At 42.0% G+C, this 17356-nt stretch overlaps 1 protein-coding gene across 1 annotated transcript in view; it reads right to left on the bottom strand.

The window, feature by feature from the left end:
- Positions 1–2323: 2323 nt before the first annotated feature.
- The window catches only part of DPM1 (dolichyl-phosphate mannosyltransferase subunit 1, catalytic), a 24770-nt gene continuing 9737 nt past the window's right edge, over positions 2324–17356 (bottom strand). The window contains exons 3-9 of the mRNA XM_019510236.1: positions 16526–16559; positions 13693–13769; positions 13546–13571; positions 12278–12373; positions 10544–10612; positions 10135–10249; positions 2324–2932 (exon numbers count right to left, since the gene is read on the bottom strand). Coding sequence (XP_019365781.1) covers positions 2828–2932; positions 10135–10249; positions 10544–10612; positions 12278–12373; positions 13546–13571; positions 13693–13769; positions 16526–16559 — 522 coding nt within the window. The 3' untranslated portion in view covers positions 2324–2827. The remainder of the gene's footprint in view (positions 2933–10134; positions 10250–10543; positions 10613–12277; positions 12374–13545; positions 13572–13692; positions 13770–16525; positions 16560–17356) is intronic.

The following is a 17356-nucleotide window of genomic DNA, read 5'->3' as shown; positions in this document are numbered from 1 at the left end:
GCATTTATTCTATACATAAAGTTTGAGCAAACAGACTTTGTGCAGGGTTTTCCATTATGGGAGCAAGGCTAGAATTTGCTTATTGTATAAAGGACAGTGGCTCACTGCAATACAGCTGCTCTGCAACCTCTCATTAAACCTTGAGCTAAAAAGGAGCCCATTTCTCCTTGGCTACTCAGTCCACACACATGGACCAAAGGGCCTCTTTCAACACTCCGTTCTCCATTCACCAAAAAACCTGTGCCTCTGAAGTAGTGTTGCTTTAGTGGGATCTAACCCCTGATCAGGAATAAGAATCTGTTCTGGAACATAAGGAGCTTTGGACACCTCCTTTTGCCAGGAGCTGAATTTCTATCTGGTGAAGATCTGGTGTTTCAGTAAGGACCCTCTGGCTGTCCACCCACTCTCCAGTGCTGCGGGGATGTATTGTGGCTTTTCTTTTGATTAGGTTTCTAGATTTCTCTGACAATTTCAGTGGCACTCTTTGCAAAGTGAGAAATGCCTTGTTTTGATAAAAGTTGTTTATGTTCTAGTGTTGTGCCAGGTTTTTAGACAATGATGTTCAGAAAATATGCAAATATTTGTGATCCTAAGTTTAGCTGATTTTTACAGGTTTAAGTTGAAATGGAAACAACTGTAAAGTTTGAGCACATATTAAAACCTGTAAGTAAATACAGAAATAATTAGATTTTGTTTATGCCCTAATATTGCAAATGAGGTACACAGGTGGGACGTGTTCATTGAAGACTTTGTTCTGCAGATGAAAGTGTCCATTGTGTGTGCCATGCAGTGGTAGAGACTTTAGACTGCACTAAATTAGGAGTATATGAATATGACTAAAATTTGTTTGAAGTGTCATATACAGCAAAAGCTTTGTTATCTGGCACCCACGGGGAATGGGGGGGGTGCCGGATAACAAAATATGCCAGTTAATTTGGGCCGCCACTTCTCCCGCCACATCGCCAACCCTCCCGCAGGCCCTGAGGGACAGGGAAGCGGGCCCCATACAGCCTGCTTTGCCCCAGGGCTTGGGGACTTGGCAAAACCCGAAGTGCCACAGTGGGCACTTGCGGTTTCGCTTTTACCTTACAAGCTGGCATGCCGGTTAATAGAGCATGCCGACTTGTAAGGTACTGGTTAAGGCAGCTTTTGCTGTACAAAAATTTCACAACATGGATGGCAAAATCAAATCCAGTTGTGGTCCAATTCAAAAAGCTGCAGCTACAAATAAGCAAAGTAAATGTGAAGCATTTGCTTTGAATGCTTACAAAAAACTTTTAAACTCAATAAAACATTGCAATCTGTGTAACTTTACGGAAGCAGCAGGATACCGAAAACCAAAATGGCACCAACAGATGGTAGGCCTCTCAGCCTTAAAACTCTAGTTAGAAACTGCTTATATGAATCACATAGATTGTTCAGAGTGAATATCCCAAATGTAAATTGATCTACTTCTGTACATCTACAACTGTATCTGCTGTTTTGTTTTTTAAAACTCACTCCCTATGGTCTCACATCCCAAACTAAATGAACAGGTACAAACAGCATTTAAGTAGACTTGCTGATGCATTATTAGATTTCTGGGTTGCTTCCCCTCCACCCAGAATTAGGCTTTATAATGAATTTATTTTTAGTATCATGCATACTGGTCACAGAAATAAGTAGTACCGTATGTGACACATAAATTGGTGTTCATGCTTTGCAGTCACATTCTTAAGTGGTTCAGATATAATATTTTTATATGCATTTAATAGTCTTCTAATGACTGCATCCTCTGCTTTCTCCTTACCACCAAACAGATGCTTGACTACACCACGTAAAATCTAGAAGAGACAGTGATCTACATTAGCTATCACACAAAACTAGAATAGTACACATTTATAGATCTGGTATTTCTGTTTTAAAGAAACCCCTAATGTTTCAGCTATATCTATCTAGTAGCAAGTTTACAAAGAAAAAAATCCCTGTACTTATATGCATTAAGAAATCCCCTAAATTTCCCAGTCTTGTTATCACATTACATGATGTCCCTTTTTCTCTAGCTCCCATGGAAGTCAGTTTTGTAGAAATGAACTTTTCTATGCTTTATTTTGATTTACTAAGGGAAAAAATAAGGAACACTGATTGGCACAAACTTTATATAAACTCCAACTATCGAAAACCCACAAAGCAAGGGTAATTTGTAAATTGTATTTATTTTATCCTTCATTGTCTGGTTCTAAAACCATTTTTAACTCAATTGAAAAAAAATATTCATCTCTAATGTACACATGCAACCAAGTTTTGTTAAAAAGGTCATTTATATTTATTCATTAATTGTTTATAAGTCTATTTCTGAGAATTATTATTATTAATCTAGAGTACAAGGTAAGACCAAAAACAGTTTACCAGAACAATACTTTATATACACTGCATCTTCCTGCTCACAGTAGAATCTAGGTAATCTGAATACTTCATAATTGGCCCACACAGAGAAAAGCATCATTCCATTTTTCAAACAAGATTTAATTGCTCAGAATTTAAGCACAGTCTCATTTATTAAGATTTTGGGGTTAAACAACAAACAAACTACTACAATGTATTAATTCTGAACAGTTCAGAAATATACTAGATCATTTCATTAGAAAAAGAATATTCTGTAATACTGTATATTACATTTGAAGACATCTGTATATTTTCTTCTTATTTTTGGTTCATTTTATCACTAATTTGCAAATAAGTGTTTTGGTCACTAGGCAAATCAGTGAGCTTCTGCTATAGAATATATTAAAATTACACGTAATGCAAGAAAACGTTACTTTTAAATAAAGATTAGTCTAAAGTAAACTTAAGTAGTAGCAAACAAAGTCAGCAGTCCTTTTAAGAAAGAGAGAATTTCATTGCCTCCCAGTTTAGATTCTCCATAGACACGGTCCACAAATGATATTGGAACCTGTTGAAACAAACAAGTTTTAATGTCATGAATAATTTTACATTAATAAAAAGAAATCAGAAATTACATAACGAAAGCAGAAGCACAAGTTCAGAAAAACTGGATTTTGCATTTTATGTTAAATTTAGAACAAGGCATTCTCACCAGGAGTAAAGAATACCAAACCATTACAGATTTAATTGTGTAATTAACTGTTGAAGAGATGTAGCAAAACCACCTATAGTCTCCAGAGGTGGGCAGAAGCTATGCTTGGTGGTTCTGAACAGCTGTTGTTGAAGCTTACCTAACAACTGCTTTGTGGACATACGCTGTCTTCCTATTGCGCCCCCTAATGCCATGACAGGCGTGCTCAGTCTTACCTTGTCCTAGCTTTGTCTCTGTTTCTTCCTTTTGTGTGGAACAGTTTTATATTTTTATTCATTTTTTGAATGACACCTGTCCTCTCTTAATCCTGCTTCCTCCAATTCACCAGAAGGTTGCCTGCTGTCTAATACACTTCCTTAATTGGTCTAATAAAGGAGGAGGGAGGCTACCTGTGCTCACAGTGTTTAGTTCCTCTGGAGCAAGAAAGCATAAGGGAAGCATTGGTGTATAAGCTAATATTAGAATCCACAGTTTGGATGGATGGATGTTACAAGTTGCCTTAGGAACAGAAAAGGCTTCAAGGTGTTGCCCAGCAGTTTCCTTGTAGCCAGAGAGAACACTTGTGAGAAGAAGGAGCAAATATGGGATCATGCTGCTTTCTTTATCCTCACTCTTCTGTCTGGCAGCCTTAATAGTACCCCAAGGTTGAAAAACACTAGGGTATATGGCATAACGCAGTAGCTGGTGCCACAGCAATTTGGATAAGTCATTCTCCAAAATAAGATAAGGAAGCTGGAACCTTGCAGGCTCCAGTAAGCCTACTAATCTCTACCAACCTCCTTCACAAAGTAAAACTAAATTTCTTTCAAGTCAGTTCTGCAGGCAGGCATGGCCCATTGGGATTGTCTGGGTGATCCAGGCAGGGGTATTGCAAACAAAACCAGAAGGCACAAGCAGGTGGTTACTTGATGTTAGTGCAAGAGGAAGTCATAAAGCAGCATTCCACTCAGCATTACCAAGACTTAAGAGCACAGCTATATACAGCACCTTCACTCAGTGCACATCTGGCAAGCAATATCCGTTTTTTGTCTGTGATTCTTAAGCCTTTTAATAGGGGGGAAAAATGGTCGTTTAAAAGCACTGAAATTTTCATTCCCTTAGTTAATCTATGATGTTGTGCAAATTTACTTGTTCTCCGTGAAAGGTTAGAATACTGCAAGCAGTATCTCACCCAACTAACTACATTTGCCTGTCAATTATTTTGCCAGAATGATATTACGATTTTAAGAATGCCTGTAATATATTTATGTGCTAAATAAGGATACAGCAGGGCCCCGAGTCAACAACATTATTTCTGTAGAAGCCATAAAAAATTGGCTCTACACTGAGCTGGCAGTTTCAACCAGAAATCAGCTGGCAAGTGGGACACAAAAACACACCACGCCCTTGTTGTCATGCCAGAGCTGAGGATTTCTCACATCTCCAGGCAGAGCAGTCTACGCCAGAAAAAAGGCCAAAGCAATTGTCAGCAGGTACAATTCTGCCTCTCTGATAAAAACAGCAAAAACCACAAACGAAGACATCTAGCAGACTCCCGTAGCTTTCTTAATAGGGTCCCTTTGGCACTTGCATGTGTCCTAGTTGTTATCCATAGCTAGGCTAAAGGAAAAAAAAATAAATTGGTGGCTCCAGGCTGTCATGCAATCAGTGTAGATGCCTGAAGTGGCATTCCGTGGGCAAGGAAGACTGACATTCCATACGTAGGCATTTGGAAGGCATACCACAGTGTGATGATAACTAAATACACAAGTCCCCCTATAGAATTCTTGTATAAGCGTGCACTGCATATTTTAACCGGGGAAACTTATGTCAGTGTGGACGCTCTATCCACAACTTAAAACGTATCCCAAAAAAAGACATACCTAGTAGTTTAAAATGAATTTTAGATGTGGAATAAAAAGAAAGCAAAATGAAGCTGAGATGATCATGACACTGTCTAGGTACAGAATGTGAAAGTACTTCACACTGCACAATTTTTTAGATGGTAGGTCTCAATTGTCTCAGCTGTCATCTCTGCTTAGATAACATTTGCTTTTGCCAGAGAGTTGTGTCATATTAAAACTTTGATAACTGAATTTTAAACTGTATTCACAACTGAACTTCAACTGCATGGGCAGGTTTTGCAACAGCCTGCAAAGTCAAGTCACTGCACATAAAATGTCCCTAAGTAGATACTGACATCTGCAGTCACCTGGTCTGTACACATATTTACATGCTAAAATTTTTATGAAAAAATCAGGGCCTTAAATATCTGTAATGATATGAACACTTCCACAGAGCACATCGAGAGTTCAATGTTTTTAGGTTCTAATAACTATGATTTATTACTGCACATCTGAAATGTGTCAGGGATGTTTTGAGTTTGGGACAGGCAGTACTTTTTATGGTTTGTATACAAATCAGAATAACAATAGGCTCGATCTAATGGTACTCTACATTGTGGGCAATGAATTAAGTCCTAAGCAAACAGAAGCATTAGGGCTCAGATTTTCAAAATGAGCTTGAGTGAGCAGGGCACTCAACTACACTGAATTTCAATAGGATTCATTATTATTTGTATTACTGTATCATTTCTGAATCTCATTCATGCACCAAGACCTCATTGTGCTAGGCACTGTACAAACTGAACAAAAGATAGTCCTATGTCCCAAGGATAAAATGAGACATATGGCAGAGAGATGCCGTAAAGAGCTTAGAAAGTGATGGCAAGTAGCTTATATTTGTATTGGTAGAGAAGGGAAAAACCAGTGGAGAGATGTGAAGAGAGGTGACATGGCCAAAGTGATCTCTGTAGCAGCATTCCAAACATATGAGTGGAGCAAGGTTTAATTTAGGAAGGCCAGAAAAAGGAGGTTGCAGTACTTGGGAAATGAGGTAATAAGAGCTTTGAGGATAATTTTAGCTGTGTGAATGAATAAAAAACCAATACATAGAAAGAAAAAGCAAATTTAGACATAGTCTAGGACCTAGATAAACTGGAGTTAAAGATAAGACTCAGGTTGCATAAACCTTACTGAGGGCACAGGAAAAATAGTATGTGTGGCAAGTGACCAGCTTGGCTTAGCAGAGAACTCTTTGGTGAGCTTAAACACAAAAAGAAAGCTTACGAGTGGAAGCTTGGACAGATGACCAGGGAGGAGTATAAGAATACTGCTCAGGCATACAGGGATGTAGTCAGGAAGGCCAAAGCACAATTGGAGTTGCAGCAACAAGGGATGTGAAGGGTAACAAGAAGGGTTTCTACAAGTATGTTAGCAACAAGAGGAAGATCAGGGGAAGTGTGGGGGGAGGCAAATTAATGACAGAGTGAATGGGGAGGCAAACTAGTGACAGACAATGAGGAAAAGGCTGAAGTGCTCAATGCCTCTTTTGCCTTGGTCTTCACAGGCAAGGTCAGCTCCCAGACTACTGCAATGGGCAGCAAAGTTTGGGAAGGAGGTGAACAGCTTTCAGCGATGGAAGAACAGGTTAGGGACTATTTAAAAAGCTGGACGTGTAAATGTTGATGCAATGAGCTGGATGCAATACATCTGAGGGTGCTGAGGGAGTTGCCTGATGTGATGCAGAATGACTGGCTATTATCTCTGAAAACTCACTGTGACTGGGGGAGGTCCCAGATGATTGGGAAAGAGAAACGTAGTGCCCTTTAAGAAAGGGAAAAACAGGGATCCAGGGAACTACAGACCAGTCAGCCCCACCTCAGTCCCTGGAAAAGTCATGAAGCAGATCCTCAAGCAATTCATTTTAAGCACTTGGAGGAGAAGAGGGTGATTAGGAAGAGTCAGCATGGATTCACCAAGGGCTAGTCATGCCTGACTAGGCTGACTGCCTTCTATGATGAGATGACTGGCTTTGTTGATGCAGGGAAAGCAGTGGATGTGATATACCTTAACTTTAGCAAGGCTTCTGATACAGTCTCCCACAGCATTCTTGCAAGCAACCTGAGGAAGGGTGGGTTGCATGAATAGACTGTACAGTGGATAGAAAGCTGGCTGGATTGTTGGGCTCGATGTGTAGTGATCAGTGGCTCAATTTCTACCTGGCAGCCAGTATCAAGTGGAGTGCCCCAGGAGTCAGTCCCAGGGCTAGTTTTGTTCAATATCTTCATTAATGATATGGAAGATGGGATGAAATCCACCCTCTCAGCAAGTCTGCGGATGACACCAAGCTGCGGGGTGTAGTAGATATGCTGGAGGGTAGGGCTAGGATTCAGAGTGACCTAGACAAATTGGAGGATCAGGCCAAAAGAAATCTTACACGGTTCAACACGGACAAGTCCAAAAACCTGCACTGAGGACAGAAGAGTCCCATGCACGAGTACAGGCTCAGGACCAACTGGCTAAGCAGCAGCTCTGCGGAAAAGGACCTGGGGGTTACAGTGGACAATAAGCTGGATATGAGTCAGCAGCGTGCCTGTGTTGCCAAGAAGGCTAACAGCATCTGGGATGCATTAGTACGAGCGCTGCCAGCAGATCGAGGGAAAGGAATTATTCTGCTCTATTCTGCACTGGTGAGGCCACATCTGGAGTAGTGTGTCCAGTTTTGTGCCCCCACTATAGACAGGATGTGGATAAGTCCAGTGAAAGTCAGTGAAATGATTCAAGGGATGGGGGCACATGACTTCTGAGGAGGGGCTGAGGGAACTGGGTTTACTTAGTCTGCAGAACAGAAGACTAAGGGAGGGATTTGATATCAGCCTTCAACTACCTGAAGGGTTGTTCCAAAGAGGATGGAGCTGGACTGTTTTCAGTGGTGGCAGATGACAGAACAAGGAGCAACAGTCTTAAGCTGCAGCATGGGAGTTTTAGATTCGATATTAGTAAAAATGCTCTCACTAGGGGGGTGGTGAAGCACTGGAATGGGTTACCCAGAGATGTGGTAAAAACCTCCAAGGATGGAGATTCTAAGGCCCAACTCAACAAAGCCCTGGTTGGAATGATCTAGTTAGGGATGGTCCTGTTTTGACCAGGGGATTGGACTAGACCTCCTGAGAGCCCTTCCAACCCTAATTATGATTCTATGATTTTACAGGCCCACATGGGCATGTCTACATGAGACGCTTTACTGTGCAAGTAAAAACGCTACCTCAAATGCAGGTAGCAAATTGACTGCGGAGTAGTTACTGTGCGGTACAACACGTGTAGATGGCCAAGACAATGTCCCCTTGCTCCGGCTGCATGGAGCTCCCAGCCACTATTCACAATTGCAGAGCTGGGAGCTCCTTGCTGCTGGGGCAGAGGGACATTGGCAGAGCCCAGGCTGGGACACGGGAGCCTGCCCTGGCAGCAGGCAGCTCCCAGCCCCGCTTTTATCACAGAGCTGGGGCCAGGAGCTCCCTAAACAGGGAGAGTTCCCTGCCTAGTCTGGAGCTGGCTGGGACCTGCCCTAGGTTGGGATAGCTCCTGGGCAATCAAGGCACAGGGCTTGGAAAGAGCTGTGGGGGAGGTGCAGCTAGTAATGAGCCCATGACTGGGCGGGGATTCCAGGCCCAGCCGTGGGACTTGCTGCTAGGTGCCCCACCAGTGGGACAGCTCCCGGCTGCACCCTGCTGAATGGGAAATTCCTGTCTACTGGAGATGCACTGCTAGCTACCCCACTGGCAGATCGGCAGAGGTCTTGGACCTGCCCCACCACCACAGCTCTTTCCCAGCCCCCTGCCCTCGATTGTGGAGCCAGGGCTGGGAGCCCCCTGCTGCTGGGAAAAGGGGACATCGCTCCCTGCCCCCAGGAGCTGCCTGCTGCTGGGGTGGGCTCTGATGGTGAAGCCCAGGGTGAGACAATCTCCTAGCCCCTGCCAGGAGACAGCCATCTCCTAGCCCATGATCCCTGCCAGGCCCTGGATTAGCACCCAGGCTGCTGCAGGGGGGCAGAGCAGGGTGGGAACAGCCCTCTTCAGGCTGATCCCATTGGGAGCAAATCTGCTCCCAAATGCCTGCATGTAGATGCCTGTCCAGGGTGGATTTACTCCACAGTAAATTACTGCAGAGTAAACCCATCCAGCAGCATTTGCACGTGTAGCACACCCACTGATCAAGAAAGGTGGAGGCATATGAGTCTTGGTTTAGCCATGATTAGGTTGAGCTGAAAGGCAGACATGCGTGAGGAGATGCCAGAGACAGATCTGGAGTAAAGGGGTAGAGGTGTCAGCTGTCAGTACCAGAGCCAATAGCTGAAATGTGCGTTTGTGGAATACTGCTCAGAGCTGAGAGACAGGAGATGAGGACTAAGTGCTGTGGACCTCTGGCAGAAAGTTGATGGTGGGAAGAAGGAAGATCCTCCAGCATATATGCCAAAAGACCAAGCAAAAAAGGTAGGAGATAATCTGGAGAGGGAAAAAGTCATGGAAACCAAGGATGAATACAGTTTAGAAGACGAGCATAAGTTGACTGCTAAAGGCAGCTACCAGATCAAACAGGGTGAGGATGGAGTAGTCCTTTTGCAATTAGCTATGGAAAGGTCATAACAGACCTGAGCAATTCAGTGGAGTGCAAGCAGCAGAAGCCAGATTGGAGAAGGGCTTGGATGAAACTTGAAGAAAGGATCTCCAGGCAGCGATTGTTGATGGCACATTCAGTAAGATTGGAGAAAGAGAGGAAAGTGGTTTAGAGAGACAAAGGGTGGAGGATTTTTTTTGACATATATAAAATTGTTTGTGAGAGATCAGAAAGAGGAGTATGGAAAAGGATGATAGAGGATGCAAGGGAAGGGGCTTAAGAGGAGCAAACTAGAAGCTTCTGGGAGGAGTTACCAGGTGGAGGAAGGGAAGTTCATGTCATCTTTTATCAATTTTCTCTTGGAAGAAATCAGTAAGATTGTGTTCAGAGAGAAATGTAGATAGGAGGAGGAAAAGGCCTGAGAAACAACTCAGTGGTGGTGAAAGGACAGCTTGATTGCAGGCATGAGGTTCAAATAAACTGGAAAAATGGAACTGCATGCCTAACTCCCTCATCCTTGTTTGAGAATACCCTGTAAATCTGCAAGGACACTTCTGTGGTTCTAAGTCGGCATCTGCATTGTAACATAAAACTGAAATGTTGCTTTCTATGCTTTTACTCTACCTCTCCAATGGTGTATCCTAATTGTCTAGCCCGAACAATCATTTCCATCTGGAAGACGTAGCCTTTAGAAACACATTTTTCCATTAGTTTCTCCAAGACCTCTTTTCTGTATAACCTGTAAATAATTAAAATTAAATGTAAACCTGTAGCCCGACTTTGATTTTTAGATATCAAGATTCTTTGCACAATTATTGTAATCAAAGCAACCTATCTATATTAATATTGATTAGGTATCATTACTAAAAAGTTTTAGGAACAGTACCTTTAGTAATTTCAATCTTTCTTGTTCACTTACCTAGGTGAATTTAATAGTACTCATTAAATAGGTACGTTATTATTACATCCTCTGGGCTACCAATTGAGACATTTGCAATACAACTACAGCTATAAAAAGCCAACACAAACATACCTGAAGCTTCCTGTTAAGTCTGATGCACCTGGTCTCAGCAAAATCTGAGTTATAAAGTTGGCACCACGACTGTCAAAGACAATCAAATGTCAGAAAACAATCAAAATATACTGGTTAGACAGAACAAGCAAAGGTTTGCCAAAAGAATATAGCACTATCAAAAAAAGGGAAGAATGGTATCATTTTATATGGAAACAATTATCTAGCTAATATTTTTGCTAAACTAGATCTGATGAATAAGTGCTGAATAGGAAGTCAAAAAAAATTGACTACATTGTGGAAAAAGAACAGGGTTTTAAAAAAGCCAAGTTTACATCCTTTTTCATCCTTTATAGGAGAATTATCATGTATAACTACAAATTATACCTGTCAGTTTCAGGTCTGAGAACAACTGCTCCAGTCTTGGAAAATACATCACATCAGCTGAAGCCATGAGAGCTGAAACCTGCCTAGGCACTGTAAGGGAGTGCTAGCAATGGCACTCCAAACTTGTGCCCAAGTACAAGACATACAAAGTGCTCAACACAGAGAGACTGAGTACTTAAGAAGATTCCCCCCAGGAATGTCCACTTTGATCTCTCCACCTCTTTTTTAATGTCCATTCCATCTAGACCCACGGGCTGGATCAGGCCCATGGCAGATTCCATTTCCCAGCACTCAGCTCCCAGCATCGGTCTTCATGGAGACCCTGGGAGCATGAGGGCACGAGCGCAGGGTCATGACAGTGCAGGACCACAGAACCGGGGCTTTGCCCCCACGCTGTCATGCTTGCATTCTCCTGGGTGCTCACAGAGACTGGCTGGGAGCCAGGGCTGCTGGGAAATGGAGTTCAACTGCCAGCCGGATCTACCATTTTGCTCACTCCTGATGTAGACTGACAAAGCAATAAGTAATTATTCCATAAAAGAGTTAAATATAATAGCTGTAGGATCTGCCTTCTTTTTAGAATGACACCATTTCTAAGGACCAACCAGTTCACTCAACCCATGTCTGTTCTTTAAAAACCATGCATTACAAGACCAAGATTTTATATGGGAGAGAAAAAAAAATCTGCCCTTGCTGATAGGCCCCTAATTGCTGCAAGCCTGCTACAGACTTGAGAGGCCAATCTCCATGTTCTTAAGTAACTTTGACAGCACTGTTTTCTTTTCTGTAGGATAAAATCATTTCCAACTGTCCATTGTAATATTTTCTAGCAAGATTTAAAAGTTTATTTAGGTTGGTTAATATGAAGATTTGTGCTACATAAGTCCTAATTCCTGACAGATAATACAACCAAAACGAGGTTTACTACAACTAGTTTGCAGTTGGTGAAAAAAGCTAGCACAACTTTTGTTTGTTTGAATGTCCCTATTTAATAGGGAAGAAATGCAGTGGCAGAAGCTGATATTGCAAGGCCAAACTGCTGTGATTTATACAAAATGCTGGTTCAACTCTACCCTAAATGGTCCAGTTCCTCAACGCAGTCTCATTGTTATTGATGTTGCCTTAGCCAAAAAATATCAAACTATGCAAAGTTTCTACTCTACTAAATATAATTTTGTGATGGGAACTTCATTCACTAGACTCAGCCTAGGGAGCTCACTTCAGTTTGTACAGAAGGTAACTGGGACCCCTGAGAAGTCTCAGAGATAAAAAGCTCAAGTTTGTTGGTTTGAGAAAACTTTTCTTTGAAATTCTTAAGAAGTTTTTAGCAGTGATTTCATCTGCAAATGCATGAATAAGAATACCAACCTGATTATTTTTCTTTTCAAATCCCAGCCATACACTCCTCCATTTCCTCTATACCGTGTGCCAGATACAATGTCAAAATTACCTTCTTTTTGCTTTCTATATGAAAGAGAAAGGATTTCAAAACAGGAAGACTTATTATATGAAGCCAACAAATTGTTTTCAAACCCTCAAACAAATAGAGAATTTGACGTGAAGGTAATAATTAGGCAGCTGATTAGCACTATATTTTTAAATACTTTCACCATTCTCTTAACATTCTTCTAAAAAGCGGAAGTATTGCAAAGCATCGAAGGATTTTTTTTGCCATCTGTGCAACAGAATTTCAAAGACTGCTTCATGAGTAATTTATATAGACCTACTTAGATATTTTTGATGGCAAAAAAAAGATTTGTGTCCAATGAAAAATGAAGATTTTGAAAAGATACATATTAAAATCCTTTCATTACATAAGTGAGCAGCAACAAGAAGATTAAGAGTCATGGGCACCTCAGGGCAGGCTGTCTTCCCCGAGGTGCACATGCAGTCGCCGCCAGCACGGAGCTGATGCCAGAGCTGTGGAGCCTGGCACAGCTGTTTGCAGCCTGCCTGCCGCTTGCTGCAGCTGCCCAGAACCCGGGCTGGCTACAAATAGCTGCGCCGGGCTCATCACCTCTGTGCCAGGAGGGGGGGAGAGACCGGGGCTGCACTGCCTCTCCCCCACCACCCCCTCCAAGGCACACCTGTACACACCGGTGCGGAGCCAATGCTGGAGCCCGGCACAGCTGTGTGGAGCCTCCCCCGGCTCTGGGGAGCTGCTGCCAGCTGGGATCCCAGGCTGCTCACAGAAGGTAGCTGGGACACTGCAAGTCCTGCTGGGAGCAGGTCAGGCTCCAGCAGCTACCCAGAGCCAGGGTAGCTGCTGGCAGCCACACAGCCCGAGTTGTGGGGCAGGGGCTTTGGATGGGGGGCAGGGGGCACATTTTCTTTTTCCTGCCATGCTGGCACTCGGGCACCTTCCGAGGTAGGCACTGTGGTGTTTTTCGGCACTCCGGCCAAAAAACATTGCCTACCCCTGCATTAATACATCTTCATAACTGGTACCTTATGAACAGTTGGTCTTTATTAGATCTATTTGAACCTTTGTCCTATTTCTCATAGCACTTGGTGCAAAGTCCTGGAAGAGCTTTTCTACTGCACTGAATTAGTCATATAGTAATGCCAGGCATTCAGATGTTAATATCGCAGCTCAAATAATTTGTTATACCCCAAATATTAGAACTGACACTTACCTGATGAATTCCGGAATAAATTTTGGCTGAGATACAAGTCAGGCAGATGAGGAAAGAAAAGGGAAGGGCGGGGGGGAAGGAAAAGCTAAAGTCAGTACAAGTTAACTTAAAAAAATTCTAATTATAGAACACAGATGATAAACTTACATGATGCGAGAGGTCAGCATCCATAATAATAATAAAATTCCCCGTGGCATGTTGCATTCCATGAATATAAGCAGTGCCTGATGAAAACAGGAGGGATCATTTCTGTCACAACTGTAACATTCAGTCTCAAACCAGATCTACTCGCTGTCTCTAAACTTCCTAAATTGTACCAGAGATGGGATTATGTAAAGACTCACAAAGCTTTTCTTTAATTCATTAATCACCATTCAAAATAAAGATGTTTTTCTCCTCTTTATAATTTTCAACACTATACTTCATACATATAAAACTTGGTAAGACCAACTCTACTGCAGCAGGAATAACCTGCACAATGCGACTCAGTAAGTGGGCAGCCATTCCAAGTAACATTTTCCAAAGTGCCTAAGGCATGTAGGAGCCTAAGAACTCATATATATTTACCTACCTTTGCTAGCAGAAGTTCTAGTGGCATCCAGTAGCCACCACGAGCACATCCACTACAGTAGCTGCGTTTCCAAAGCACAAAACGTACCTTGGGAAGGCACCAGCTTCTCAAGGGACAGCTAAAACCGGAAGAAGGGATGGAAGCATTTATATATGCCACCTGCAAACCAGATGGCAGCAGAAGCCTTTCTCCACTCAACAGAGGTGGTATAACTCTGCTGACAGAGAAGTGGCTTTGGCCCCACAGATGATCTTTCGGCATGGCTGCATTCAAAGCTCTGCTGGCCAGACTTCTTGTGACGTAGACTATGCTTCTGCACAGGACCTGGCAAGTACTTTGAAAATTTTACCTTCCAACCTTAAGATATATTATTACAGAAGAATGTCAGTTAGCCAGAAAAATTAGTATTTTCATTGTTCTGGATAATCAGATATATAAAAATGGTAGCACGAAGTGCTGAGAACTATAATTACTGTACTTGCTTAAACAAAAAAAAAAATCTCAAAGCACTAATAAATAAAAAATTCAGTTGCCTCACCAACAAGCAAAACCCAGCTGTGGACTTGTTATTGCAAAGCCTTCCAGTTAATTGATTTTCTGGATAATCAACCCCTGGATAATTGACAATTTCTGGTACTAATATCTACCATTTTGCTTTGTTCTAATAGTCATTGTGAATAAAAATCTCTCTTCCAATGCCCAATCAAAAAATCGTTTCTTCCTTATTTTCAGTTTTGTTGTGTTTTAACTTCCTCACGTGTATTGGTTAATATTGATTAATTCTGCATTAGAAAGTGAACGAAAAAAAAGGTATCAAAATGTTTTCCTCAAGAAGACTGATTTCTGATTTCAGTTATGCTATTTTGAATCCACGGGGTGTCCAATGAAGCTACAGTGAGATCAAAATTTACCACACATTCTTCTCTGTGCCAAAATTCATTTTGTTGATGTCCTGTGAACTTTTCTAAAATGTAGATGTCATTCAAACAAAGAAACAAACATCTTGCCCACATCAAGCATTTACACAGGGAATTTAAATCCTAGTTAATGAATAGCTTGCCTCATCTCTTTCCCACAACATTTGAAAAATTACAAGCCAGGAATGCTGTGTGTATAATTAGCAAATAAACATACTGCAGGATAGACATGGTGCATTAAAAACCTTGAACCAAGCCAAATTTAACAAATGTAGGACTTTGCTCTTTGCAGTTTGGAAGAGAGGATCAAATCCAAAATCAAGATAAAAATTAGGCAGAAAATAAAATGCTTAAATTTCTGTGGAGCCTTATATCTAAATAGAGTCATATATAAAATGCAAATGTAGATCAAGAGTATTCAGTATTGGACTTAGAACTTTTACCCTCCTGTGTGTACTGAAACATGCTCTAGTTAACCTTTTCCCGTGGGTCTAGTGGATAACTGCATACAACTCAGTGAAGAGACATGAAATGCTTCATCAGCACATGGGAGTGGGAAAAGCCAAAGCATTCAGCAAGAAGGGAAAACATTGATTTCCAATAAGTCACAAGCAGAACGTTACATTCTACCACTTTTTCCATTTCATGCATAGGGAAGGGGAAGACATTTGTCATAAGAGACATAGACCTTAAGAGACTAAAGTGCATAGACTGTGTTTTGTGAATTTTGTTTTACTTGGGGTATAAATAATTATCAAACACATTAGGCTTATTTTAAGCAACGTAATGAAAGGTAGATAAGGTCTGCCTACTCTGGAGTAGTAGTAATGAGTTAACAGTAAAGATACAGAAAGTCTGAGCCTGCATCATCTATGTCAAATGGAACATTCGATTTCAGCACATAATTTTGGGTACCTCCTGGCATGCGATAAACAACTTTTACAACAAGTTTCAGTGCCTTCACCTCAAGCAAGTTAATAGGAAAAGGCAGTACACAGCACCTTCCAGGACTGGACCCTAACAAGAGATATGCTATTTGAGTCCCACTAGAATCCTACTCAATTACAGCCTAATTGTTCCCAGTCTCTGCAAACACATAAGAGGAAACAGTCTTGCTCTGCAGGCCCTGATTCTGTAACTTCCTGTGTGCAGGCAGACTGTTAAATTTGCAGGAACCCTACTGAGTCACTGGGGCACACAGTTATGTCTTGTAACTCAGGTCCCTGCTTTTGCCACAAGAACAAACATAATTGTAACAGGAAAGCATAGTTAAGTAGACTAGCCATGACCACAGCTTGCCGGTTTGAGGTTGTGGGGAACCGGCTGTAAGTTCACTGTGATTTAACATATGTGGTTAAGTCCCTTGAAATTTGTTTACTTCTTATAACACGATGAAAAAAGCATCATTGGTTAACGGTTTCACTATGATTCTTACATAATTTACAAAAAAAAAAGTTTATCCTAAACCAGTAGTAGCTTAATGAGTACTTACCCAATCCCAGCTTTTTAGCTCTGGGTCTTAGAAGCTGTAAGATATATTAAGAAATATTTGGTTAATATGTTAATAAAAAGTTATCTACTGTAATGACTACAGTTTCTTATGCTTTCAGTACAGTCTCAGTATTCCATAGCTCAGAGTGCAGAAGTAATCAAAGACCCTTCTTTTCCTTTAAAATCCTATATAATCCAGAAAATCAAAGTAATCTAAGTAAATACAGCTCAACAGAAACATTTACATTAACTAGGCATATACAGTATAACCTCATAAATAAAACCCCCCCAAGAATTCTCAGAAATCTGGCACTTTTTGAAAATACGCAAATCAGGGAGTAGCAGCAGCTGATCCTGGAGCAGCGGAGAGGGAAGCTTGCACACGGCAGCTGCCACCACCATCCACCATCCTGTGTCGCTGCTCCACATGTGGCCACTGCTAGAACCAGCCACTGCCACTCCCTCTCCCTGCCACACCTCAACTGGCCACCACTCCGGCTTCAAAAATCCGGACTTTTCAAATTTCCAGCTGGTGCTTGGTCCCAAACATGCCGGATTTATAAGGTTATACTATGTAACTAAACAAGGATTACCGTATTTACAGGTTCAAAAAAGAGGACCCCTATCCGGGGGTGGGTAATACGATTGGGGGGGGGTGGGGGGAAGGGCAATGACGTGCCCTGCCTCTCACTCCCAAGCCACAGCCTCCACCCGAGCCCTGCTACTGCCCCCAACTCCTAGTCCACAGTACCCTGACCCCCCAGACCATGCTAGTACCCCTCACTCCCAGCCCACAGAACCCTGCCCACCCCCCCGGTGCCATTCACTCCCA

Source organism: Gavialis gangeticus, unplaced genomic scaffold, assembly GCF_001723915.1.
Source record: "Gavialis gangeticus isolate Ggan-Ray unplaced genomic scaffold, GavGan_comp1, whole genome shotgun sequence".
Classification (NCBI taxonomy): domain Eukaryota; kingdom Metazoa; phylum Chordata; order Crocodylia; family Gavialidae; genus Gavialis; species Gavialis gangeticus.
The sequence above is the reverse complement of the archived record's forward strand: the minus strand, read 5'-3'. Positions and strand labels throughout refer to the sequence as shown.